Here is a 27618-nt window from a genome sequence, read left to right on the forward strand (position 1 = left end):
TCAGCTTCACAATAAAAGGAAAACCAACTGTTCACAGTTGTAGGCATGTTCTTTTCATGAACTGATGCAAACCCTCAAAAAACTAGGGGAAATTCAAGATTGTGAGGTAGCACATCATGAAAAATGCCAAGGGCATGAATACTTTCGTAAGCCACTGTACCCACTTTGTTCGGCCAAGTACTAATGCATGCTGAACTAAGAATAGAGTAAGGTGCTGTTCACATTGCGTTTCTGGCTCCATCTGTGGGTTTTGTCTGTGCTCGAAAAAGGGGATTCAGATGTGTCAGATACATTGGCGTTAGTTATACAAATGGAATCTAAAGTATGAAATATTTGGCTATGTTTGCGCTTCTTACACATGATTTCCATCTTTTCCGGTGGGTACAAGAATAGACTATGCGCCCGATTCATTATCTGTGATTTATTGAAGTCAGTTGTTTTTTTTTGTCTTTTTTTCTTGTGTTTTTGGTGATTTTTTTTTTGCGCCAAATTCTTCAAAATGACATGTGACATAAAAAAGTGCTCTTTATTTTGGAATTATATTTTGTGATATGACGCTGTCCACTGGGCTGTGAATGCATGCTATCGGGTCTGCAAACGGGGAGTGCACAGGTCGTAGAATCCACCATGCTCCACTGGGTGTAGTACATGTATTATGAGTTGTAATGTTTCATTGCAGAAAGCTTGTTGGTTGCTATCAATAGTCATGAAGAGGTTAACTGTAATGTAATACAACTTTATATCTTTGTGTTATAATATCTCTTAAGATTGTTGTGTTTACCCTTTAGCTAATCCTTACTCTGTCACTGGATTATGACCATGTAGCGGACTCTATTAAACCAGCCTGTCAATATTTGAAGACCGGCCACAGCCATTGATGGGGTAAATCCGCTTTGTGTATGTGCAGTTCCAAGCACACATTGTAGTGGAGGACTCCATGACGGCCGATTAGACAGGTTTGGCGAGTCCTGCAGTGTTTGGCATCATAGAGACTAGCGTTGTTTGGCAGGGTGTGTGTTAGGTCAGGGCTGTTGAGGGTTGACCTGCATTAGTAACGGAGAAGGCAACACATTAGACATGAGGTTATGGAAGCCGTAATTATTGACTTTGCAGGGAAGAGGTAAAACCCACAAATATTTGTGCACATTTTAGATATTTTCCTATGAGTAAGTGATAGCGCTCCAGGGAAACGTCTCTGCCGCCATTACTCGGCTTGGTTAAGTATAATTGAAGGTTCTGTATGTTGCTTTCCGGATTGGCGAGAAAGCGGTGACATAGGAGATAATGATGGACATGACCAACGAGTACTCAATCCTGGCACTTTTATTACTCAGATATATCCCGCGCTCCTCTTGGAAAATATAACAAGTGATACTGCTGTTTGAGGAGAAATTGGAGCAAGTCAGTAACCTGGGAGACTCAAAGTCAGCTATGGCAGTGCTGCTAAGAAAAAATGCCTAAAGGATGTGTCTTTTGGGATGTAAGGGTATGTGCAGATGATCCGTAAACGCTGCAGGGAGATGCTTCGTATTTGTGCATCTTCCAACCCACATCTTCTAGATGTTACAGCATAGTGGATGGATTTCAAGAAATGCCCGCAACTTGCCCGCGGAGACGGACATGTGGTGTAGCGCTAAAGAATGGGTTATCCAAGAGTAGACCCTCTGGGTCGTGATACCGAACCTCCCCTGGACTCTGGTCCTAGTGGCCTGACCCCTATACAGGGACCGTCAGGGGCAAGCTCAGAGGATTCAAATACCATGACTGCCGGTAACGAAAGGGCAACTCGAAGGACTGACAGAGAGAGTAGCAGTCTAAGGGGGCAGACCAGCAGGATAAGGGAAGATGGCACAAGGGAATCCAGAAGACAAATAGTAATCACTTTAGGAAAAGGAAACCGGGCAAGCCTGGAAGAGAACCTAGGATGGAGGGAAAGAGGGCTGGAGAGAGAGGGCGAGGTCCAGGGACCAGGAAGGCGGGAGGCACAGTGGGAAAGGCCAGGGCAGGCAGGGTTAATGAGATCCAGGAACCACCAGGAGCAGGGACGACAGGAGGCACAATAGGAAATACCAAGGCAGGCAGGGTTAACGAGATCCAGGAACCACCAGGAGCAGGGACGACAGGAGGCACAATAGGTAGGAAAGACCACGGCAGGCAGGGTTAATGAGATCCAGGGACCACCAGGAGCAGGGACGACAGGAGGCACAATAGGAAAGACCACGGCAGGCAAGGTTAACGAGATCCAGGGACCACCAGGAGAAAGGACGACAGGAGGCACAATAGGAAAAACCAGGGCAGGCGGGGTTAACGAGATCCAGGGACCACCAGGAGCAGGGACGACAGGAGGCACAATAGGAAAGACGACGGCAGGCAGGGTTAACGAGATCAGGGACCACCAGGAGAAAAGAACAAGCTTGATCAGTCACAGTCCTAGGGAGGAAATGCAGAGAAATAACCTGCACGTACCCACTATTGATGGAGAGGCACTTCTGGATCAGGTAATGACAGTTCAATAGAGTGCAGGTGACGTGTGCGCCCGCGACCTAAGCCGACCCGGGGGCACGCACACACCCAAACTCAGCAGCAGGCAGTACAGTAGGAAGCACCAGAGAGGAGCACGCATGCCCCCAACCAGCAGCTCTGGGACGCCGGAACAGCCACCGCGTGGTGAGACATGACAGACCGGTGGGACCCTATCACTGTAACATGTGGCATGTCTCTCCAGACCGCAGCATGTCAATTTTCACCCATACAATGTATTGGACGCGGTGAATCTGCACAGTTAAGTGAACACATGCGGAAACACCTGTGTTCAATAGACGGCAGCGCTTTGAACGCAGCGAACATGTGCTGCGTCCAAAGCGCTGCTAGTTCCAGATCGTATGTACTTACCCTTACTGGTATCAGAGAGATAACTTGGGAAAGCTCTGCAGAAGGTGAGATGCAAGCAGCAGGTGTCGGCAAAAAAGGGAGAGGCTGTTTCGAAGGGTGCAGCATGTAAGAAAATAGCCTTAACTTAAAGGTCTTATTTAGGCTTGCAACAAATGTCTGTTGTCACGCTCTCCTATTTTGTGGAGTCTGTCGCTCTCTACCTGATGTCCATGTGTAGTTCATGACCTGTCACTCTCCACCTGCCCTCCATGTGTTGCGAGGAGTCTGTTACTCTCTATCTGCTTTTCATGTGTAGGACATGGTCTGTAACTCACTAACTGTCTTCCATGTGTAATGCAGGGTCTGTCACTTTCTATACCTGACCTCCTTGTATAACGGGATCTGTTACTCTCTACCTTTTCTCCATTTATAGGGCAAAGCCTGACACTCTCTTACTGCCCTCCCTGTGTAGTGCCTGGTCTGTCACTCACTACCTGTCTTCCATGAGTAGGGCGGATCTGTCGCTCTCTTCCTATCCTTCATGTGTAGTGCATGGTCTGTCACTCGCTACTTGTCTTCCATGTGTATTTCAGGGTCTGTCAATCTCTATACCTGCCCTCCTTGTATAGTGTAGGATCTGTCACTCTCTACCTATTCTCCATGTATAGTGCAGGGTCTGTCACTCTCTTACTGCCCTCAATGTGTAGCGCAGGATCTGTCACTCTCTTACTGCTCTCGATGTGTAAATCATGGTCTGTCACTCGCTACCTGTCTTCCATTAGTAGTGCAGGGTATGTCACTCTTTTACTGCCCTCTATGTGTAGTACAGGGTCTGTCACTCGCTACCTGTCTTCCATGAGTAGTGTGGGTCTGTCGCTCTCTCCCTATCGTTCATGTTTAGTGTGGTTCTGTTGCTCTCTATACCTGCCTCCTTGTATAGTGTGGGATCTGTCACTCTCTACCTTTTCTCCATGTATAGTGCAGGATCTGTCACTCTCTTACTGCCCTCCATGTGTAGTACAGGGTCTGTCACTCGCTACCTGTCTTCCATGAGTAGTGTGGGTCTGTCGCTCTCTCCCTATCCTTCATGTGTAGTGTAGGGTCTGTTGCTCTCTATACCTACCCTCCTTGTACAGTGTGGGATCTGTCACTCTCTACCTTTTCTCCATGTATAGTGTAGGGTCTGTCCCTCTCTACTTTTCGTCAGAACTGCTTTACCAGACACAACCCATATACAAGGATGGTGCTGTTTGTCTGTTTTGTGTGGAACAAAATAGGATCCTTGTCTCCTATCCTGGATAAACTCCTAAGGTTTTGTTCACATATGTGCTGTAGATTACAAACCCATGACACGGTTGACCCCGTTGATGTACTGTATAATGGGGTTCGGCAGGTTGGACTGAGGTGTCCATTCCATGCTCCCATTGACCTGTGCCGTCGTGCTGTTCTGCTTCCCTTCATAGCGACCCTTTATCCTGGCAGTGACATTTCTCATGTTTTCACCCTACCTTGAACCTTCACTTTTCCTCCTGCCTTCTCTGCTGAATCCAAGAAAGCGGCTAATTTTTGTTGCAACTACTTTATGTCTCCTTGTCGGGCGATACCTGTAAAGCCAATTGGAAATATCCAGGTGGATAACTTGCACTGATTTCTTATCGTTTTTGGTAATGCCATTGTCTGTCTGTTCTAGATATTTCCATGGATCAGAAATTGGCGCCAAATGGGACAGTAAACTTAATTCGAAAATCTGTATCTTCTGATATCCTGCGGACACAGACAGTTCCTGGCTTAATACCCTCATGGATGAAAAGGAGAAAGTCAAAAAGGGCGGCAGTGATCCACAATTCCCAAGTATGTGAAGGATTTAACTGGCCATGAACAATTCAGTTTGTGCTGCCCTGGTCCGGCGTCCGGTCTACTGTGACAACAGGGTCTTCACTTCTGTACCCGGCATCCTACGGTGCCGTGACTCAGGACGTTTCAGAGTCTTTGAGAGGTGATAAAGTGAAGACTGGCTGTCATGGAGGACCGGACTGGACATCGAAGCAAAGCAAATTGAATTGTTCATCTCTACTTTCAATGTCTTGTTTCTTTCTTTGTGAAGAGGAGCTCTCAGTTTTTCTCACCTATCTAAATATTTTTGCTCCACCACTCTGTAGCATATTTTCTTAGATTTCTACCTTAAAAACTGGAAATAAATGGGTTAACCTTCGCTCCCCTCAAAAGATGAGAAGACAAGAATCCAATTCTGCGGTTTATTGGTCAATGCGTTTCGAGGTTTAAAACTTCATCAGGACAACCCATGGTGACCACAATGGCTTTGTCCTGATGAAGAAGTTTGAAGCTTCGAAACGCGTTGACCAATAAATATTGACATGCCTTAGCATTACGGAGTGCAACTTTATTTTTTGTTATGTATAGAGATGGCTACTCTTAGTTCACACCTGCTTTCTGATTAGGAAGTGACAGTCAGTCTTATTTGAATAACAGAGGATATCATAATGCAAAGTTCGATGAAGGATATACTCTTTTTATGGGAAATACAAAATTTTGATGACATAACAAAATTTGTATCCCCAAATTGCATGACATTCTAATCTTCCTCCCCATTCTGTTAGGAACATCCCTTTAAACGTAAGTATGGATAACCCCTTTTTTGTCCAGGTGGCTAATATGACAGATGTATAGCTCCCATTCTTCTGTGTGTCACCGGTCGGGTCACCTGCTCGTGACATCTAAGGTCTCTGCTCCGTCTGCGGCTGCAAAATTCTCCGCTTCTTTCCAAAGTCATGTTCGGTGATTCTGAAGTTTATTTTCTCCACATTTATGGTAATATAATGTGCCCTCTTGTCAGAACAAATTATTTGTGTTCCCGTCAGTGGAAATCAATAACTAATTTTCTGCCGCTCTCCTTCATGGGTAGTTGAGCAGCTGCTCTTAAAATGTGACTATATTTTCATTGTGACGCGGGTTTGGTGCTACGGTCTGTAAATCTGTCTTCCTTTAGTAGAAGCCATGAATTTGTAGCTATAGGGAAATGTACGTTAAGTCAAAGAGTGCAGCCATTAGAACCAACATGGGTCAGGTAATCTTACATTCAGCTCTACTGAACCTACACGTGAAATAGTACTGGTTGTATGACTCCACTATACGGTGTCCAAATAATATGCAGCATCTAATAATATTAAAGGCAGGGCTGTGGAGTCAGTAAGCAAACCTCCGACTCCTCAATTTCCATGACACCGACTCCAACTCCACCAAAATGAGCTCCGACTCCACAGCCCAGCTTAGGCTACTTTCACACTAGCGTCGTGCACTGCACGTCGCAATGCGACCTGCCGACGCAACGACACTAGCGTTGAAAGCGCCGCACAACGGGGGTAGCGGATGCTGTTTTTCAACGCATCCGCTGCCCCATTGTGAGGTGCGGGGAGGAGGGGGCAGAGTTTCCGGCCGCGCATGCGCGGTCGGAAATGCTGCAGATGACATGTAACATGTAACGTTTTTTGGTGGCGACGGTCCGACGCAACCGTCACATGACGGTTGCGACGTGTGGCAATGCGTCGCACTGCGTCGTTAATAAAAGTCAATGGAGAAAAAACGCATCCTTCAAGCACTTTTGCAGGATGCGTTTTTTCTCCAAAACGACGCATAGCGACGTGCAGTGCACGACGCTAGTGTGAAAGTAGCCTTAAAGGTATAATCATTTTTGTTTTTTGAGCTTTAGTTTTATGTGCCTCAACTTCAAAAAACCTTACATTTTTTGAGGGATTATTTTTTGCTGAAAAATTTGTAGTTTTTATTGACATATAATGGAGAAACCAATTAGTAAGATTGCTCCCTTCCTGAGTGCACTATTAAATAGAGACACAAGAGAATTGGTCAGCTTGTCATCCATCCATCAATCTACTTGTCGTGACTATATTCCATAAAAGTGGTATTCCCATTTCCCGACTCAACTCCGGGAACCACATCTCTTCCAAGAACGGGTTGTCGTCTTGCTCCGGTGGAGAGGTGACCGCTCATGGGAGGCTCTCTCGATTGACTTCTATTGTATTTCCGAAAAATGTGGAAGCAAGCTCAACCAGCTTCCATAGAAGTCATGGAACAGAAATGCACATTTTCAGACACCTTAATACGCAAAATAGGGTCCTAATCTACAGATACAGGCTTGGACTGGCCCACCGGAGAACAAGAGAATCCTCTGGTAGGCCCCTGTGAAGGAGTACTAATGAGCAGTGATTTTACACTTCATTCACTATTTGCAGCCACATCACATGCATGGATTCCCTGTTTGTTAGGCAAACCTTCCATGTTTTATGGCTGTCAAACAGCCACAAAACATACTGGCGCGGGGACTCGAACGTATTTTCGAGCACACTGAGGTCACTCGGTTAGCACCCGAGCATGAAGGATAACATCTTATCCGAGCATGTTCGCTCATCACTAATGGTCAGTATTCAGGACTGGCCATATGTCCTAGTAAGGTATCGTTACACCATCCACTCCTATATGGTATAAAATATACATATTGATGGCACCATATCAAACTATGGTGTGGGTAACTGGGGCACTTGGTGGGCAGATCTTGCGGAGGTAAATGCTGCTTAAGTTTCATCATTTGGGATTGTTCTTAACCATTGGGTTATGTGCCCACAGTGAGATTTTGCTGAGTATTTTACAAGGTGTATTTTCACTGTGTCAGCATCTGCCAGTTCCAGGAAATTGGATTGAATTTATAGAAATCTCCTTCCTACTGCGCTATTTTTAATGACACATAAACTCACCTGCAGCGCGTGTCTCAAAACCGCAAGATGACAGTTTCTCTTGCAGGTACGCTGAGTTTTATGTGCATATTTTCCCCATACAATTGCATTAGATGCAGAAAAGACACCTGTAAAGAAAATACGGAGGTCCCAAGGCTGTGTCCTCACACTAAGTCCACCTTGCAGTTAATGCAAAAATGCATCCTTTTCCTGCAGCTTAATCTTCAATTGCATTTTTTTAAATCCCTTTTCTTTCGTGTCTGTCATGGCCCATGATGATTGATGAATTTTGTCCCATTTTTGGAGAAACATTTTACACAATTCTTGGAAAAAGTTTTAAAAAGTCCCATGTTAGTTTTCAACTATAAAAATATTAAAGCAGACAGATTTTCTACTACCTTGCGGTACTGGAGTACAATTGTCTATAAATTGTGCCAGATAATAAATTAGCCAAAATCATCAGCATAACAAAATCAAAGGACTTGGTCAAGAACTGAAAAAAAACATAGTTCGAAAATGGCTTAAAAATCATCATGAATTTGACACAAATATTGTTTTTGACTTTAAATTTTGTATCTGAAAACCTGAACATGTGAACACATCCACAGTATTTTTGGGATTATTTTTTTAAAATTGTATTTATATTTTTCACAGCCTCGGGATGTTCTGTCATCAGGTTTTGGAGACGTAACTTTCCAGAAATGCGCAACTGTAAGTACTCTTATGTAATACTATAATAGTCATTTCTTACATAAAGTGACTGCAGACTTGAAGCCTAAGGCCGGTCAACCCCTTTAAATTGAATTAACTACATTGTAAAAATCCTTGCTACCACTGATTCTGCCACTCTTGTCCTTTTTTAGCTGCGTTACACATTTGTAAAGATATTCAAATTTGTTTCTTCTGTAGGGCAAGATGAGAAATCTCTGCTTTGCATTCCAAGTTGCCGTTTTTTTCAGGGTTTTCTCTGGGGGGCGTTCCCTTTCACCCCTCTATCCCAGATGCTGCCAATCACAGCTGGAGACTTCTAGATTAGCTTGACACTGTAGACTTCTAGCTTAAGGACGGACAACCCCATTAAGTTCCCTATTTAGTTTTAAGCTCTCTGGATCGCTCATTCACTGAAAGCACAGGATGGAGTCCATAGGTTTTCTAGTGTAAGGGACGAGACTGGCCAATGGATACTGCTGCGTCCCTAAACCCCCCAATACAGGTGTCCTTGGGTGTGTGCACATGTGTAGGTGTCATTTGCTGTCACTCTCAGACTGCATGCTAAGGTATCTTGGACCAAGTTGGGAACGTTTGTTGTCTTGAAGAGTGAACCTGATGTTACTAACAAAATAAACTCTTGTTGACTTGGTCTTGAAATTATGTAAAACAGTTGAAGTCTTCATCTGCATTTCATGAGAGAGGCACAAACATTTCGGTTGACACATAAGTTGTGAGGAACATTACTGCAGAATAATGGGTGACGTTGAGGACCTCCATCTTCCTAGTCCAGGGACACATGGGTCAATGTGTTTCGCTGTGACCACTCTGCACTACACTCTGTGGACTACATAAGGGAGCTCCTCCAGCTGCAATACTTTATGGATGTGTCCCAGCCTGGCTGATCCCGTATTCCTTCACAAAGGCCTACAGGTCTGACTAACACTAAGATTCATCCTTAAAAGTTTCTTGCAGTAGGTGCCTCAACTCGCCTGCTATGGGGAGAAACTTCCTTCCCTGTTGCTTGATAATGAAGGATCGTACTACCATCTTTTGAGCCTGCTCTTCATTCGCAACAACCCGGTACAAAGAGGCGACTCCATGCTGTGTACGATGAGAGCCAACACCCCAGTGAGAGCCACTAAATTCTCTGAATGGATCTCACTGGGTGTAAAATTCTGGTGTTTGACGGACTTAACTCCTCCCATCCTATCCATTCTCCACCCACTCATCAATTTAATTGGTTAATTGCAAGTAGGCGGAGGTTCGGCCATGGATGGGCGGGGTTTCGACCACATCAATGTCAGCTTAAATATGTGTTCATTTAGTGTGAACACATACAGTGGGGGAAATAAATATTTGATCCCTTGCTGATTGATCACATTAGATATAATGACAAGTGTCTTCAGCGAAGGTGTTCAACATCTTCTCCACCTTTACACGAGGGTCAGGAGTTGCCTGCCGGTGCGCCTTCTTTTCTTTAAAAGTCTGTATAGAGGAACATGACACCGCCTGCTACCAGGCAGTTTGGATTTTCCAAGCCCTAGGTAAGCCAATCATCGTCCCACTCAGATGTAAAGTACACAGATCAAATCGTATATCTGTCTAAGCTCCGATATGTTTGCACTTGACGTGTTGCTGATTTGCGCCATGTCCCTGGAATATGTCATTATTTCCCCTTTTTTATAAAAAAATACTTTTTACTTGGAAATAAAAAAAAAAAATGACTGTCTCATATAAGCAGGAATATTATAAAAATCAATATTCTTGTATTTTGCATCCTATACATGAACAAATAATCCCGTATAAGCCCCTGCAATACCTCCGAGTATGACAAACACACTTTTCGTAACCTGTGTCCATGGAATTGTATGGATAGACAATGGTTCGCTGGCAGTGACTGCGCTCCACTCCCACGAGAAGCAGGATTTAATATGGCAGAGCTTTATCAAATCTGTTAAGCCGGGATTGTGACTGGCACAATGGAGATTTTAATTCCTAGGCTGAATTAGTTAGTTATAAGCTTTATATATTTTAGAGAGGGTTTATTTTCTAATTGTCTGCCTTGGCTCAGCATTGAGTAATCCTGCCTCTGCCACTGGAGATGTCGTGACCCGTGTTAATAACTGATGGAAGCTGATGTGAATAGGAATATGTGCCCTTTTTTTTTTACATTTAATTGTCCGATTTTAAGCACAAAGTTTTCGTGATGCAGAGTCCGATCCGCCATAACATTTTAACCTAAAATCTAGTATTGATCCAGTGTTCTCTTCATTCATTACCTGCTCTGTTTGTCATCTTGCTTGCTGCGCTCTGCATAGGTAGTGAGCGAAATAGCATAGCTAATTTTAAGAGCTCATTCAGAAGTCTGTGAAATCGGTCTGAGATCAGACCCGACTGGAACGAGATATACTCACAATATTACATGAATCTGTCACACTCGGGCCTGGAGACCTGCGGCCGGCCCATCTGTGCTCGGACCGATTTGAATGGACATATGAATAAGCCCTTATTGAAAGCCAGTTCACTGTCTATGCGGAGCGTAGCAGCAAATGACAAACTCATTCAACCACGCCGAAGTCACTCAATTAGCACTCGAGCATTCTCAGATAGCACCTTATCCGAACACGTTCGCTCATCACTAATCGTGTTTTTTCATTACTTTTTTTTTTAAATAAACATAATAGTGCAAAAAGAAACAAAAATAATTCCGCATGCAGCCACCACTACGTAGAGGGAGCTCACTGCAGATGGATTTATACCGCTAGTTTGGGATTTAATGACAGCTGTATCAATCTGACTGCAGAAAAATGCTAGGATTGCATGACAGGAAGCAGAAGGAGAAGTTTAATAGTTAAATCCTTCTCATCATTGGCCCCATAGCAGTTCTGTGTGTTCTGCCATTGTGCAGTAGCATAATTATTATTATTATTATTTTATTATTATTATACATTTTTATAGCGCCATTTATTCCATGGCGCTTTACATGTGAACAGGGCAAATATAGACAAGTACAATAAACAAGTAAAAGTAAAACAAGGCACACACAAGTTCAGGAGGAGAGAGAACCCTACCCGCGAGGGCTCACAGTCTACAGGGGATGGGTGAGGATACACTAGGAGAGGGTAGAGCTGGTCATGCGGCGGTTCAGTAGACTGAGGATCACTGCAGGTTGTAGGCTTGTTGGAAGAGGTGGGTCTTCAGGTTCCTTTTGAAGGTTTCCGTGGTAGGCGAGAGCCTGATGTTTTGGGGTAGAGAGTTCCAGAGTATAGGAGAAGCACGAGAGAAGTCTTGATGCGGTTGTGGGAGGAAGAGATGAAAGAGGAGTAGAGAAGGAGATTATGAGATGATCGAAGGTTGCGTGTAGGTGGGTACCGGGAGACCATGTCACAGATCTATGGAGGAATCAGGTTGTAAATGGCTTTGTATGTCATTGTTAGTGTTTTGAAGTGTAGCCTCTGGTCAATAGGAAGCCAATGAAGGGCCTGGCAGAGAAGCTGGGGAATAACGGTGAGACAGGTGGATTTGTCGGGCAGCAGAGTTTAGGATGGATTGGAGTGGTGCCAGATTTTTAGAGGGGAGGCCAGAGAGTAGGAGGTTGCAGTAGTCGAGGCAGGAGATGATAAGGGCATTTACTAGTGTTTTTGTGGTTTCATGGTCAAGGATGGCACTGATCTGGGAAATGTTTTTGAGTTGGAATCGGCAAGAGGAGGCAAGGGCTTGGATATGTGGCTTGAAAGAGAGGGTAAAGTCAAGGATCACTCAGAGGCACAGAGCGTGCGGGACTGGGGAAAGCGAGCAGCCATTGACATTGATGGATAGGTCGGGTGGAGGAGTAGAGTGAGGTGGGGGAAAGATGATGAATTCTGTTTTGTCCATGTTCAGTTTTAGAAAACGAGCAGAAAAGAAAGATGAAATAGCAGACAGACATTGTGGGATTTTGGTCAGTAAGGAAGTGTGGTCAGGTCCAGATAGGTAGATCTGCGTGTCATCAGCGTAGAGATGATATTGTAAACCATGGGATTCTATGAGCTGTCCCAGGCCAAAGGTGTAGATGGAGAAGAGTAGGGGTCCTAAAACTGAGCCTTGAGGAACACCGACAGACAGGGGGCGAGATGAGGAGGTGGTGTGGGAGTGGGAGACGCTGAATGTCCAGTTTCTAAGACATGATGAGATCCAGGATAGGGCCAAGTCTGTGATGCCAAGAGATGAGAGAATCTGTAACTGGAGGGAGTAGTCCACAGTGTCGAAGGGAGAAAACAGGTCCAGGAGGAGGAGGACAGAGTAGTGTCTCTTGCTCTTGGCGGTTAGTAGGTCATTGGTCACTTTAGTTAGGGCAGTTTCAGTTGAGTGATGTGATCGGAAGCCAGATTGTAACCGGTCAATGAGGGAGCAGGAGGAGAGGTGGAAGGACAGTTCAAGATGGACATGCTGTTCCAGTAGTTTTGAGGCATAAGGGAGATGGGATATCGGGCGATAGCTGGACACAGAGGATGGGTCGAGGGAGGGTTTTTTGAGGATAGGTGTGATTGATGCATGTTTGAAGGATGATGGGAAGACACCGTTTGTAAGTGAGAGGTTGAATAGCTGTGCTAGGGTTGGGATGAAGACTTTTGCTAGCTTAGGGATGAGGTGGGATGGGAGCGGGTCAAGCGTGCAAGTGGTGAGATGTGATCTTGACAGAAGGATGGAGAGCTGATCGTCTGTCATGGTGGAGAAGCTGGCTTTGGAACAGGGCTGAGAAGTCAAGAGGAGGGGCATTGGGGGCTGTGGGCCAAAGCTTTTTCTGATGTTATCGATCTTCTGCTTAAAGAAAGAGGCAAAGTCTTCAGCAGAAATGAGAGGAGAGGGAGGAGGTGCTGGGGGACGGAGTAGAGAATTGAAAGTGTTGAAAAGCTGTTTAGGGTTGTGAGTCAGGGAGGATAAGAGAGACGAGAAGTAGGTTTGTTTTGCGGCAGTGAGCGTGGACTTGCAGCTGGCGAGGGACTGCTTGTATGCAGTGAAGTGCTCAGCTGAACGAGATCTCTTCCATCTCTGCTCAGCGACCTTGGAAGCCCATCTCAGTTCTTTGGTCAGGCTGGTCAGCCAGGGCTGCCTGTTGATTGTACGAGTTTTTCTATGCGTGAGGGGGGTGGCCAAATCAAGTGTAGCTGTTATTGTGGTGTTATAAAAAGTGGCAGCAGCATCTGTGTCATGGTAGGAAGCTATGTGTAATACTATTGTAGGAACTCTAGGATTCTGATAGCGTGGGGCAATGAACAGACGGAGATGGGTTTCTTTAGTGCAATAGTGTATTTGTACAACAGCAGTAACTCCCAAAACAATATACTGATAACCCGCAGTGACCTGCAATGAAACAAATCCTTGAAACATATACAGCAAATCGGCAGAGTTCTTAAGGCAGAGTCCTCAGCAAGGTGATCAAAAGGTGAGTGTGACAGGTGATGTGGTGCAGATCCAAAACACTGTCGGTGCAGAAAGAGTCAAACCCTGGTATGAAGTAAACACAGGGAAGTCCAGAACAAGTCCACAAGTTAAACCCAGGTATGGCATGAACATGGGTAAGTCCAGAAACTAGTTCACAAGTTGATCCCAGATGTGGCATAAACACGGGTAAGTCCAGAAACAGGTTCACATTAAAGTATTATACTGGTGTTGTTTCCAACAGCTCCCACCGGGGGGAGTAAATGAAGTATTAAGTAGCAACACACAGTCCAGAAACATAGTTCAAAAACACAGTTCTTACCAGGAGGAGTGAACCAAGGGTTAAGTTCCAAAGTCAACAGACTAGTGATAACATAGAGAGTGTAGCTTACATATGCAGAGAATGGCCAGAGCCAGAGGTAGAGGCACACTCAGAACAAGCAGCTGAGCTGAAGGGGAACAGAAGCAGAATACTCCAGCAAGGAAGCTGACACCAGAACCGGGTTTTAAACAAACGAATAGGAAGTAGGGCAGACAAAAACAGCAAACTCCATCTTAACAAAGGGCAAGATCATATCATTCACAAGGTGATTTGGATAACCCGGAATACTGACACTATGTCTGTAAGAGGGAGAAGGGACTCAGAGAGTGAGTGTAAATTGAGGTATTTGAGATTTCTGCAAGAGTGAGTGAGTAGGTTGTGGTCGGACAGGGGGAGGGGTGAGTTAGTGAGATTAGTAAGGGAACAGAGGCATCGTGAAGATGAGGTCCAGCGTGTGGCCATCTTTATGGGTGGCTGTGAATGACCATTGAGTGAGACCAAAGGAGGCAGTGAGCGATAAAAGTTTAGAGGCGGCTGAGGTGGAAGTGTCAATGGGGATATTGAAGTCACCCATGATGATAGTGGGGATGTCGGCTGAGAGGAAATGAAGTAGCCAGGTGGTGAAGTGGTTAAGAAAGGTGGAGATGGATAGTTCTGGGGGGCGGTAGATGACAACCAGCTGGAGGTTTGAGGGGGAGTAGATGCGGAGGAGTGCACCTCGACCGAGGGAAGAGTAGCGGAGGGTGGTAGTGGAATTGAGGTAAAGGAGCAGGTATCGGACAGGAGCAAGCCAACTCCACCACGTTTGTTGCTGAGGCGAGGGGTGTGAGAGAGGTGGAATCTGCCATAGAAAAGCGCGGCTGGAGAGGCTGAGTCAGAGGGGGTGAGCCAGGTTTCATTGATGCCAAGGAAGGAGAATTTGTTATTGATAAAGAGGTCATGGATAAATGACAGTTTGTTGCAGATAGTGCTCCACGTAGGGGGACCGGGGGAATGGGGGCTGGATGAATGGGTATGAGGTTATCATGGTTGGGAAAACGTGTAGAGGATCATGGCAGGGGATTAGAAATGAGTGTGGGGATGTGTTGAGGAGGGCCAGGATTAGGGGATACGTCGCCAGGAATGAGGAGTAGCAGACAGAGCGTTAGAAGGTGGGAGCAGGATAGGTCATGATGTGACCGTGTGTGTCTGGAGAGAAAGGATTGTATGTGGAGAAACAGTTCTGTGGAGGAGGTGAGGTGGCTGGGGAGGATGAAGGAAGAAATGACTAGTTCCTTACTGGATGGAGGGATTACAGGAGATAGGAAGAAATAAAGTAGTATGTGGGCGAATGTTAAAAGAAACCAAAACATTATAGTAGTTTTCTATTCCTGTACCTTCCAGTCAATTCCAGTCCAATTCTAGTCTAATTCATAGTAATTAGAAATCTGTAATTTGAAAGATGTCAGACACGTCTGGTCAGACTCATGGCTTTGAATTTATGTGCACCTAAGGGCTCGCAGCTGAGAGGGGAGGTGTGTGTCCAGAGCACATATTCACAGTTAAGCCAGGTCATAAAGAGGGGGTGGGGCAGATTGATTACTCAGGTATGCAAGGGAGAAACAAGAGGAATGAAGTACATATGGATAGAAAATAATGGGTAAGCAAAGAATACCAGGTGGAGATTATATGCACTTCATATAATATAAAACAGTATATCAATTGTAACACTATATTTGTAGTGTATAAAATTGATTGTACTGCATGTCAGCTTTCTTATATCGGGTGTACTTCGCGGAAATTGAAGGTTCGCATTACTGAACATTTGTATGATATAGTACATACGGGTAATTCAACCCGCATGCATCGGCAGCATCTAAACATTTTATCACGCAGCATGATCGAAGTACCAAGTTTTTCAGGTTTATGGTATTGAACATGTGAACAGACCCTTGCGGGGTGGTGACGTCAATCGGCGTCTCCACACTCGTTAGGCTTTTTGGATATATTATTTAAATACACGATCTCCATTGGGATTAAACAAACGTAATGAGCTGATGTATTACTATTAATGTTTAATTGTGTGGTTTATCATGGTTTTAATGTTTTGAGTCCCCCTTTTTTTTGTTGTTATTCACATTTGTTTTTGATTCAGATATTCAGGACCTTCGATATATCATCTGACATGTCATGTGATTGCTTGCAGAAATTTCATTCGTTGTTAGTTTCTATATAGTGTTAATGTGCATTCACATTTGTAGCTTGGATAAAGATCCGCTTGGATCGAAACGCGTCGCTCGTTGTCCTGTGTGCCCGTGGAGAGCTTTACAGCCATCGTTTTTTAACAGGATTTAATAATGATATAACGCCTGAATTTTACCATGGAGCTGTTTTTTTTTTTCCTTTGGATTTGACCTCGTTGATCAGCGTGGAGTTCCGTGCACCTGCTGTGGTGACTTGGTGAGCTGGTCTTTTTCCTCTATTTCTATAAAAGAGGTTACATACAGGGTTATAGATATCGTTAACAGTAAACGAATTTACAATAACAGACTGGTACAGAGGGGAGAGGACCCTGTCCTTGCGGACTTACATTCTATGGGATAATGGGGAAGAGACAGGAGGTCGGTGTGCCGGCAGCTCTGGTGGTGGTGAGGCGGCAGCTCTGGCGGTGGCAACACGGCACCTCGGGTGGTTGGTGGGGCAGCAGCTCGGGTGGTTGGTGAGGCGGCAGCTCGGGTTGTTGGTGAGGTGGCAGCTCGGGTGGTTGGTGAGGCGGCAGATTGGGTGGTTGGTGGGGCGGCAGATCGGGTGGTTGGTGAGGCGGTAGAATAGTTATTGCAGGCTGTAGGCTTTCCTGAAGAGATGGGTTTTCAGGTTACGTCTGAAGGATCCGAGGGTGGTGGATAATCGGACGTGTTGAGGCGTGGAATTCCAGAGGATGGGGGATATTCAGGAGAAATCTTGGAGGCGGTTGTGTGAGGAACGAATAAGTGTGGAGGAGAGCAGGAGGTCTTGGAAGGATCGAAGATTAAATGAGGGAAGATAGTGGGAGATTAATTCAGAGATATAGGGAGGGGACAAGTTGTGGATGGCTTTGTAGATCAGTGTTAGTAGTTTGAACTGGATTTGTTGGGGAATTGGGAGCTAGTGGAGGGATTTGCAGAGGGAAGAAGCAGGGGAGTAGCGAGGAGAGAGGTGGATTAGCCGAGCAGCAGAGTTGAGGACAGACTGGAGTGGTGCAAGGGAATGTTAGGGCTAGCGGAACGCACCAAATAATTAGAGAAAAGGAATAAGGTGCGTTCGCAGCCCGGGGTCCACCATGCAGAGATGGAACCTGCTGCTAAGCAATGACGGACTTTATGGCGGTACAATGAGGATACACACGAGTTAGCTTCACCCTGTGTGAAATAGGTGAACCCTGTTGCGTCACAGGGCCGCAGTACCGCACGTAACAAAACTAATAATTTAATAGCACGAGAGTGCATGCGATGTCGCACTGGCGGACGCCATTAACCACCCAGACTTGGGTTTGGAAAGCGCGGTGATAGCGCACGGCGCCGCACTGGCGGTCACAGCAATAGATGCTGTTTGTGTACCAGTGTTGGTTACAAGTCGGGCGCTAGATTACAATCATCCTCCTTACACGAGCATTCAAACACAAGGGAGGGGATGATTATTGAGCGACTTTCACTCACAACACACACACATAAACAAGAGTATACTAGCGCATGGCCGTGCGGCCATGCAAACCTTTTATAGCTGCAGCATGTACAGGACCTTCCCAGAAGGACCAATGGAAGGCTGCCACAGAAGTTGAGCACCTTCAGGAGCTTCCTGGAGGACCAATGGGATCTGCTGCAGTATCTGAGCATGTGACCCTCGATCTCCAATGGGAGATCTTGCCCTGGGCATGCTCAGAAGGGGAAAAGCAGAACTTAGTCCCAGAAGCGTCTGCTCACCGCTGCCCAGCACTGGCTTCAATGGCAGAAGCTGGAAAAGCAGCAGTAACCCTTTGCACAGAGTGAGACTGAGCAAGATGCTGGGACCGACGTCTCCGCTGAGCAGGCTCCACTGTGGCTGATGCAGAATGAGAGACCGCAGCAGACATGGTTCGAGATCCCCCCTGTGCAGCAGCGGGAACTCAAATCCTAACAGGGAGTTAGCGGGGAGGCCACAGAGGAGGGTGTTGCAGTAATCGAGGCGGGAGATGATAAGGGCATGCACAAGAGTTTTGGTAGAGTGTGGGATGAGGAAGGGATGGATTCTGGCAATATTTTTGAGTTGGAGGCGACAAGAGGTGGCAAGAGTTTGGATGCGCGGTTTGAAGGACAGGGCAGAATCGAGAGTTACCCTGAGGCAGCGGATTTCAGGTGCGGGAGAGAGCGTGATGCCGTTTACCAAAATTGATAGATCAGGTAGGGGGGATACGCAAGATGGGGGAAAGATGATGAGTTCGGTTTTGTCTACATTGAGTTTTAGGAATCGAGAGTTGAAGAAGGAGGATATGGCTGACAGACACTCTGGGATTCTGGACAGAAGAGAGGCGACATCTGAGCCAGAGAGGTAGATCTGAGTGTCGTTCGCATATAGGTGGTACTGGAAGCCATGGGACTTTATGAGTTGTCCTAGGCCAAGGGTATAGATGGAAAAAGTAGAGGCCCTAGGACAGAGCCTTGAGGGACTCCAACAGAGAGGGGGCGGGGTGAGGAGGTAGTGTGGGAGTGGGAAACTCTAAATATACTAAATGTGAGGTCGGAAAGGTATGAAGCAATCCAGGACAGGGCAAGGCCTTTGATGCCGAGGGAAGAAAGAATCTGTAGCAGTTGGCAGTGGTCGACTGTGTTGAAAGCAGAGGACAGGTTGAGAAGGAGGAGGATAGAGAACTGTCTGTTAGCTTTGGCTGTGAGTAAGTCATTAGTAACTTTGGTCAGAGCAGTTTCGGTGGAGTGGTGGGGGCGGAAGCCAGATTGGAGGTTGTCAAGGAGAGAGTTAGATGAGAGGTGGGAGGAAAGTTGACCATGGATATGCTGCTCAAGGAGTTTGGAAGCAAACGGGAGCAGTGATATGGGGCGATAGCTGGGCATAGCAGTTGGGTCAAGGTTAGCTTTTTTGAGGATGGGTGTGATGGTGGCATGTTTAAAGGCAGAGGGGAAAGTACCAGAAGATAGCGATAAGTTGAAGAGATGGGTTAGGGCTGGAATGAGCGTGTTAGTGAGGTTGGGGAGCAGATGGGAAGGATGGGGTCAAGTGCACAGGTAGTGAGGTGTGATTTGGAAAGGAGGCGAGTAAGTTCTCCTTCAGTCATTTTGGAGAGGGAAGTTATTGGGGAAGGGCAGAGGTCTGGTATATGGAGTGGTTGGGGTGGTGGAACAGTAAGGGTTTGCCTTACTTGGTCGATCTTGTTTTTGAAGTAGTGGCAAAGTCCTCAGAAGAGATGAGGGGAGTTGGAGGTGGCAGTGGCGGGCGGAGGAGAGCGTTAAATGTGCTGAACAGTTGTTTTAGGTTGTAGTATAGTGAAGATACAAGGTTAGTGAAATAGGTCTGTTTAGCAGAAGTGAGGGCTAGTTTAAAGGCAAGTGTAGCTTGCTTGAAAGCGGTGAAGTCGTCTGGCAGGCATGTTTTTTTCCAACGCCGCGCCGTGACCCTGGATGCTTGTTGGAGTTTTTTGGTGATGTTGTTATGCCAGGGTTGCCTATTGATTTGTCGCACTTTGCCATGTATGAGAGGGGCGACTGAGTCTATGGCTGATGTGAAGGTGGAGTTATAGAAACAGGTGGCGCTATCCGTGTCATGGAGTGAAGATATGGAGGACAGGGGTAGAATAGAGTCTGTGAATGTCTAGGTGTGTGTTATGGTTCTCAATGGCAAGAGAACATAGCCCAGCAAACATAAGAACTAGCTCTTGGAAGGATGGAAACTAAACTGACCATGAACTAAACCTGCCGCACAACTAACAGTAGCCGGGTAGCGTAGCCTGCGTTTTATCCCTAGACGCCCAGCGCCGGCCGGAGGACTAACTAATCCTGGCAGAGGAAAATATAGTCCTGGCTCACCTCTAGAGAAATTTCCCCGAAAGGCAGACAGAGGCCCCCACAAATATTAGCGGTGATTTTAGATGAAATGACAAACGTAGTATGAAAATAGGTTTAGCAAAATTGAGGTCCGCTTACTAGATAGCAGGAAGACAGAAAGGGCACTTTCATGGTCAGCTGAAAACCCTATCAAAACACCATCCTGAAATTACTTTAAGACTCTAGTATTAACTCATAACATCAGAGTGGCAATTTCAGATCACAAGAGCTTTCCAGACACAGAAACGAAACTACAGCTGTGAACTGGAACAAAATGCAAAAACAAACAAGGACTAAAGTCCAACTTAGCTGGGAGTTGTCTAGCAGCAGGAACATGCACAGAAAGGCTTCTGATTACAATGTTGACCGGCATGGAAGTGACAGAGGAGCAAGGCTAAATAGCGACTCCCACATCCTGATGGAAACAGGTGAACAGAGAGGATGATGCACACCAGTTCAATTCCACCAGTGGCCACCGGGGGAGCCCAAAATCCAATTTCACAACAGTACCCCCCCCTCAAGGAGGGGGCACCGAACCCTCACCAGAACCACCAGGGCGATCAGGATGAGCCCTATGAAAGGCACGAACCAAATCGGAGGCATGAACATCAGAGGCAGTCACCCAAGAATTATCCTCCTGACCGTATCCCTTCCATTTGACCAGATACTGGAGTTTCCGTCTGGAAACACGGGAGTCCAAGATTTTTTCCACAACGTACTCCAACTCGCCCTCAACCAACACCGGAGCAGGAGGCTCAACGGAAGGCACAACCGGTACCTCATACCTGCGCAATAATGACCGATGAAAAACATTATGAATAGAAAAAGATGCAGGGAGGTCCAAACGGAAGGACACAGGGTTAAGAATCTCCAATATCTTGTACGGGCCGATGAACCGAGGCTTAAACTTGGGAGAAGAAACCCTCATAGGGACAAAATGAGAAGACAACCACACCAAGTCCCCAACACAAAGCCGAGGACCAACCCGACGCCGGCGGTTGGCAAAAAGCTGAGTCTTCTCCTGGGACAACTTCAAATTGTCCACTACCTGCCCCCAAATCTGATGCAACCTCTCCACCACAGCATCCACTCCAGGACAATCCGAAGATTCCACCTGACCAGAAGAAAATCGAGGATGAAACCCAGAATTACAGAAAAAGGGAGATACCAAGGTGGCAGAGCTGGCCCGATTATTGAGGGCAAACTCCGCTAAAGGCAAAAAAGCAACCCAATCATCCTGATCTGCAGACACAAAACACCTCAAATATGTCTCCAAGGTCTGATTCGTCCGCTCGGTCTGGCCATTAGTCTGAGGATGGAAAGCAGACGAGAAAGACAAATCTATGCCCATCCTAGCACAGAATGCTCGCCAAAATCTAGACACGAATTGGGTACCTCTGTCAGAAACGATATTCTCCGGAATACCATGCAAACGGACCACATTTTGAAAAAACAGAGGAACCAACTCGGAAGAAGAAGGCAACTTAGGCAGGGGAACCAAATGGACCATCTTAGAGAAACGATCACACACCACCCAGATGACAGACATCTTCTGAGAAACAGGAAGATCCGAAATAAAATCCATCGAGATGTGCGTCCAGGGCCTCTTCGGGATAGGCAAGGGCAACAACAATCCACTAGCCCGAGAACAACAAGGCTTGGCCCGAGCACAAACGTCACAAGACTGCACGAAGCCTCGCACATCTCGAGACAGGGAAGGCCACCAGAAGGACCTTGCCACCAAATCCCTGGTACCAAAGATTCCAGGATGACCTGCCAACGCAGAAGAATGAACCTCAGAAATGACTTTACTGGTCCAATCATCAGGAACAAACAGTCTACCAGGTGGGCAACGATCAGGTCTATCCGCCTGAAACTCCTGCAAGGCCCGCCGCAGGTCTGGAGAAACGGCAGACAATATCACTCCATCCTTAAGGATACCTGTAGGTTCAGAATTACCAGGGGAGTCAGGCTCAAAACTCCTAGAAAGGGCATCCGCCTTAACATTCTTAGAACCCGGCAGGTAGGACACCACAAAATTAAACCGAGAGAAAAACAACGACCAGCGCGCCTGTCTAGGATTCAGGCGTCTGGCGGACTCAAGATAAATTAGATTTTTGTGGTCAGTCAATACCACCACCTGATGTCTAGCCCCCTCAAGCCAATGACGCCACTCCTCAAAAGCCCACTTCATGGCCAAAAGCTCCCGATTCCCAACATCATAATTCCGCTCGGCGGGCGAAAATTTACGTGAGAAAAAAGCACAAGGTCTCATCACGGAGCAATCGGAACTTCTCTGCGACAAAACCGCCCCAGCTCCGATTTCAGAAGCGTCGACCTCAACCTGAAAAGGAAGAGCAACATCAGGCTGACGCAACACAGGGGCGGAAGAAAAGCGGCGCTTAAGCTCCCGAAAGGCCTCCACAGCAGCAGGGGACCAATCAGCAACATCAGCACCCTTCCTAGTCAAATCAGTCAATGGTTTAACAACATCAGAAAAACCAGCAATAAATCGACGATAAAAGTTAGCAAAGCCCAAAAATTTCTGAAGACTCTTAAGAGAAGAGGGTTGCGTCCAATCACAAATAGCCTGAACCTTGACAGGATCCATCTCGATGGAAGAGGGGGAAAAAATATATCCCAAAAAGGAAATCTTTTGAACCCAAAAACGCACTTAGAACCCTTCACACACAAGGAATTAGACCGCAAAACCTGAAAAACCCTCCTGACCTGCTGGACATGAGAGTCCCAGTCATCCGAAAAAATCAAAATATCATCCAGATACACAATCATAAATTTATCCAAATAATCACGGAAAATGTCATGCATAAAGGACTGAAAGACTGAAGGGGCATTTGAAAGACCAAAAGGCATCACCAAATACTCAAAGTGGCCCTCGGGCGTATTAAATGCGGTTTTCCACTCATCCCCCTGCTTAATTCGCACCAAATTATACGCCCCACGGAGATCTATCTTAGAGAACCACTTGGCCCCCTTTATGCGAGCAAACAAATCAGTCAGCAGTGGCAACGGATATTGATATTTAACCGTGATCTTATTCAAAAGCCGATAATCAATGCACGGCCTCAAAGAGCCATCTTTCTTAGCCACAAAGAAAAAACCGGCTCCTAAGGGAGATGACGAAGGACGAATATGTCCCTTTTCCAAGGACTCCTTTATATATTCTCGCATAGCAGCATGTTCAGGCACAGACAGATTAAATAAACGACCCTTAGGGTATTTACTACCCGGAATCAAATCTATGGCACAATCGCACTCCCGGTGCGGAGGTAATGAACCAAGTTTAGGTTCTTCAAAAACGTCACGATATTCAGTCAAGAATTCAGGAATCTCAGAGGGAATAGATGATGAAATGGAAACCACAGGTACGTCCCCATGCGTCCCCTTACATCCCCAGCTTAACACAGACATAGCTTTCCAGTCAAGGACTGGGTTATGAGATTGCAGCCATGGCAATCCAAGCACCAACACATCATGTAGGTTATACAGCACAAGAAAGCGAATAATCTCCTGGTGATCCGGATTAATTCGCATAGTTACTTGTGTCCAGTATTGTGGTTTATTGCTAGCCAATGGGGTGGAGTCAATCCCCTTCAGGGGTATAGGAGTTTCAAGAGGCTCCAAATCATACCCACAGCGTTTGGCAAAGGACCAATCCATAAGACTCAAAGCGGCGCCAGAGTCGACATAGGCATCCGCGGTAATAGATGATAAAGAACAAATCAGGGTCACAGATAGAATAAACTTAGACTGTAAAGTGCCAATTGAAACAGACTTATCAAGCTTCTTAGTACGCTTAGAGCATGCTGATATAACATGAGTTGAATCACCGCAATAGAAGCACAACCCCTTTTTTCGTCTAAAATTCTGCCGTTCACTTCTGGACAGAATTCTATCACATTGCATATTCTCTGGCGTCTTCTCAGTAGACACCGCCAAATGGTGCACAGGTTTGCGCTCCCGCAGACGCCTATCGATCTGGATAGCCATTGTCATGGACTCATTCAGACCCGCAGGCACAGGGAACCCCACCATAACATCCTTAATGGCATCAGAGAGACCCTCTCTGAAATTCGCCGCCAGGGCGCACTCATTCCACTGAGTAAGCACAGCCCATTTACGGAATTTCTGGCAGTATATTTCAGCTTCGTCTTGCCCCTGAGATAGGGACATCAAGGCCTTTTCCGCCTGAAGTTCTAACTGAGGTTCCTCATAAAGCAACCCCAAGGCCAGAAAAAACGCATCCACATTGAGCAACGCAGGATCCCCTGGAGCCAATGCAAAAGCCCAATCCTGAGGGTCGCCCCGGAGCAAGGAAATCACAATCCTGACCTGCTGAGCAGGATCTCCAGCAGAGCGAGATTTCAGGGACAAAAACAACTTGCAATTATTTTTGAAATTTTGAAAGCAAGATCTATTCCCCGAGAAAAATTCAGGCAAAGGAATTCTAGGTTCAGATATAGGAACATGAACAACAAAATCTTGTAAATTTTGAACTTTCGTGGTGAGATTATTCAAACCTGCAGCTAAACTCTGAATATCCATTTTAAACAGGTGAACACAGAGCCATTCCAGGATTAGAAGGAGAGAGAGAGAGAAAGGCTGCAATATAGGCAGACTTGCAAGAGATTCAATTACAAGCACACTCAGAACTGAAGGGAAAAAAAAAAAAAAATATCTTCAGCAGACTTCTCTTTTCTCTCCTTTCTCTGTCAATTAATTTAACCCTTTTTGGCCGGTCAAACTGTTATGGTTCTCAATGGCAAGAGAACATAGCCCAGCAAACATAAGAACTAGCTCTTGGAAGGATGGAAACTAAACTGACCATGAACTAAACCTGCCGCACAACTAACAGTAGCCGGGTAGCGTAGCCTGCGTTTTATCCCTAGACGCCCAGCGCCGGCCGGAGGACTAACTAATCCTGGCAGAGGAAAATATAGTCCTGGCTCACCTCTAGAGAAATTTCCCCGAAAGGCAGACAGAGGCCCCCACAAATATTGGCGGTGATTTTAGATGAAATGACAAACGTAGTATGAAAATAGGTTTAGCAAAATTGAGGTCCGCTTACTAGATAGCAGGAAGACAGAAAGGGCACTTTCATGGTCAGCTGAAAACCCTATCAAAACACCATCCTGAAATTACTTTAAGACTCTAGTATTAACTCATAACATCAGAGTGGCAATTTCAGATCACAAGAGCTTTCCAGACACAGAAACGAAACTACAGCTGTGAACTGGAACAAAATGCAAAAACAAACAAGGACTAAAGTCAAACTTAGCTGGGAGTTGTCTAGCAGCAGGAACATGCACAGAAAGGCTTCTGATTACAATGTTGACCGGCATGGAAGTGACAGAGGAGCAAGGCTAAATAGCGACTCCCACATCCTGATGGAAACAGGTGAACAGAGAGGATGATGCACACCAGTTCAATTCCACCAGTGGCCACCGGGGGAGCCCAAAATCCAATTTCACAACAGGTGTGCAAGGTTTGCAAGGTTTCTGCGAGGATGTGGTACTGGCTGGACGTGGGGGGCGGGTGAGGAGGGCAAGGATGAGAAGGTGAGTAGATGGTGGTCAGATAGGGGGAAGGGAGAGGTTGTGAGATTAGATAAGGAACAGAGGCGGGTGAAGATGAGGTCTAGTATATGTCCGTCTGTGTGGGTGGCTGTGGAGGACCACTGACTAAGTCCAAAAGATGAGGTAAGGGCCAGGAGCTTGGAGGCTGCTGGCTGGCGGGTGTCAGTAGGGATATTAAAGTTACCCATTATGATGGTGGGGATGTCAGCAGAGAGAAAGTGATGAAGCCAGGTGGAGAATTGGTCAATGAAGGCAGTGGCTGAGCCCGGTGGTCGGTATATGACGGCCATTTGGAGATTAATGGGAGAGTAGATACGGACAGAGTGAACCTCGAAAGAAGGGAGAATAAGGGAGTGTAGGGGTTGGATAGGGTTGAAGTAACAGTTTTTGGAAAGAAGGAAACCCACTCCCCCGCCATGTCTGTTGCCAGAGCGAGGAGTGTGGGTAAAGTGGAGGCCACCGTAACTCAGTGCAGCAGGGGAGACCGTGTCAGGGGGCGTCAGCCAGATCTCAGTGAGGGCCAGGAAGGAAAGGTTGCGGGAAGTAAAGAGATCATGGATCACGTGGAGCTTGTTGCAGACAGAGCGGGCATTCCAAAGTGCCCCAGATAGAGGAAGCAGGGGGATGGGGGTCAGTTGCACAGGTTTTAAGTGTGAGGGATTGCGGTAGTTTCTCATAGTGTGAGCAGGATAGGGGTGAAGATTAGTGGGATGTATGAGGGGGGGCAGGACTGGGGGATATGTCGCCAGCAGTGAAAATGAGGAAAAAAATTTTTTAAAAAAAGGAAAAGCAGGTTGGTGAATGAGAGCAGTCGGCCTATATTATATGTTAGTAGGTGAGGTTTGAGGTTGAAGAGCAGGTCTGCAAGTGAAGCGAGGTGGGGGTAGGAGAGAGGGGGAGATAGTTATTTTGTTTGAGGGTGCAGGGGTAGGGGTTAGCGAAGGAGAGTAAGGATTAGTGGAGCGAAAATAGTGAGGGCAAATGTGAGTATGGTTAAAGAGCAGGGGAAGAAAAGAAAAGCATGTAAAATTAGAATACAGTGATTAGTCTTAGCGTCTGGCCGATTCCTGGTCTATTTCTGGCATATTTCTGACGATACACTTAAAAGATATCACTTCAAATGATGTCACATCTGACTAAAGACAAATCTGACCAGTACCATTCAAGTGTCCAAGAAATGAGGCCAGGTGAGAGAGGGAGGGGGGGGAGGAGGAAGGAGGCGGAGGACAGTTCACAGCAGGGGACAATTAGCAGATTGCAGTTAAATGAACATTTGACTGCCATCAAAGCTGAAGAAAGATAGGATAAGATAGGAGGAGAGTGTTAAGGCCCCGTCTCACATAGCGATTTACCAACGATCACGACCAGCGATATGACCTGGCCGTGATCGTTGGTAAGTCGCTGTGTGGTCGCTGGGGAGCTGTCACACAGACCGCTCTCTCCAGCGACCAACGATCAGGGGAACGACTTCGGCATCGTTGAAACTGTCTTCAACGATGCCGAAGTCCCCCTGCAGCACCCGGGTAACCAGGGTAAACATCGGGTTACTAAGCGCAGGGCCGCGCTTAGTAACCCGATGTTTACCCTGGTTACCAAAAAAAACAAACAGTACATACTCGCCTTTCGGTGTCCAGGTCCCTTGCCGTCTGCTTCCTGCTCTGACTGAGCCGCCGTACACTGAGAGCAGAGCGCAGCGGTGACGTCACTGCTGTGCTCTCACTTCTCACTGTACGGCCGGCAGTCAGTGAGAGCAGGAAGCAGACGGCAAGGGACCTGGACACCGAAAGGCGAGTATGTACTGTTTTTTTTTTTTTACATTTACGCTGGTAACCAGGGTAAACATCGGGTTACTAAGCGCGGCCCTGCACTTAGTAACCCGA

The 27618-nt window shown here is 46.4% G+C and overlaps 1 protein-coding gene across 1 annotated transcript in view; it reads left to right on the top strand.

Moving 5' to 3' along the window:
- EVC2 (EvC ciliary complex subunit 2) overlaps positions 1-27618 on the top strand; it is a 179627-nt gene that overhangs the window by 11615 nt on the left and 140394 nt on the right. The window contains exons 3-4 of the mRNA XM_077280123.1: positions 4562-4722; positions 8292-8348. Of these exons, the coding sequence (XP_077136238.1) occupies positions 4562-4722; positions 8292-8348 (218 nt within the window). The remainder of the gene's footprint in view (positions 1-4561; positions 4723-8291; positions 8349-27618) is intronic.

This window comes from Ranitomeya variabilis, chromosome 1 (genome assembly GCF_051348905.1).
Source record: "Ranitomeya variabilis isolate aRanVar5 chromosome 1, aRanVar5.hap1, whole genome shotgun sequence".
Classification (NCBI taxonomy): domain Eukaryota; kingdom Metazoa; phylum Chordata; class Amphibia; order Anura; family Dendrobatidae; genus Ranitomeya; species Ranitomeya variabilis.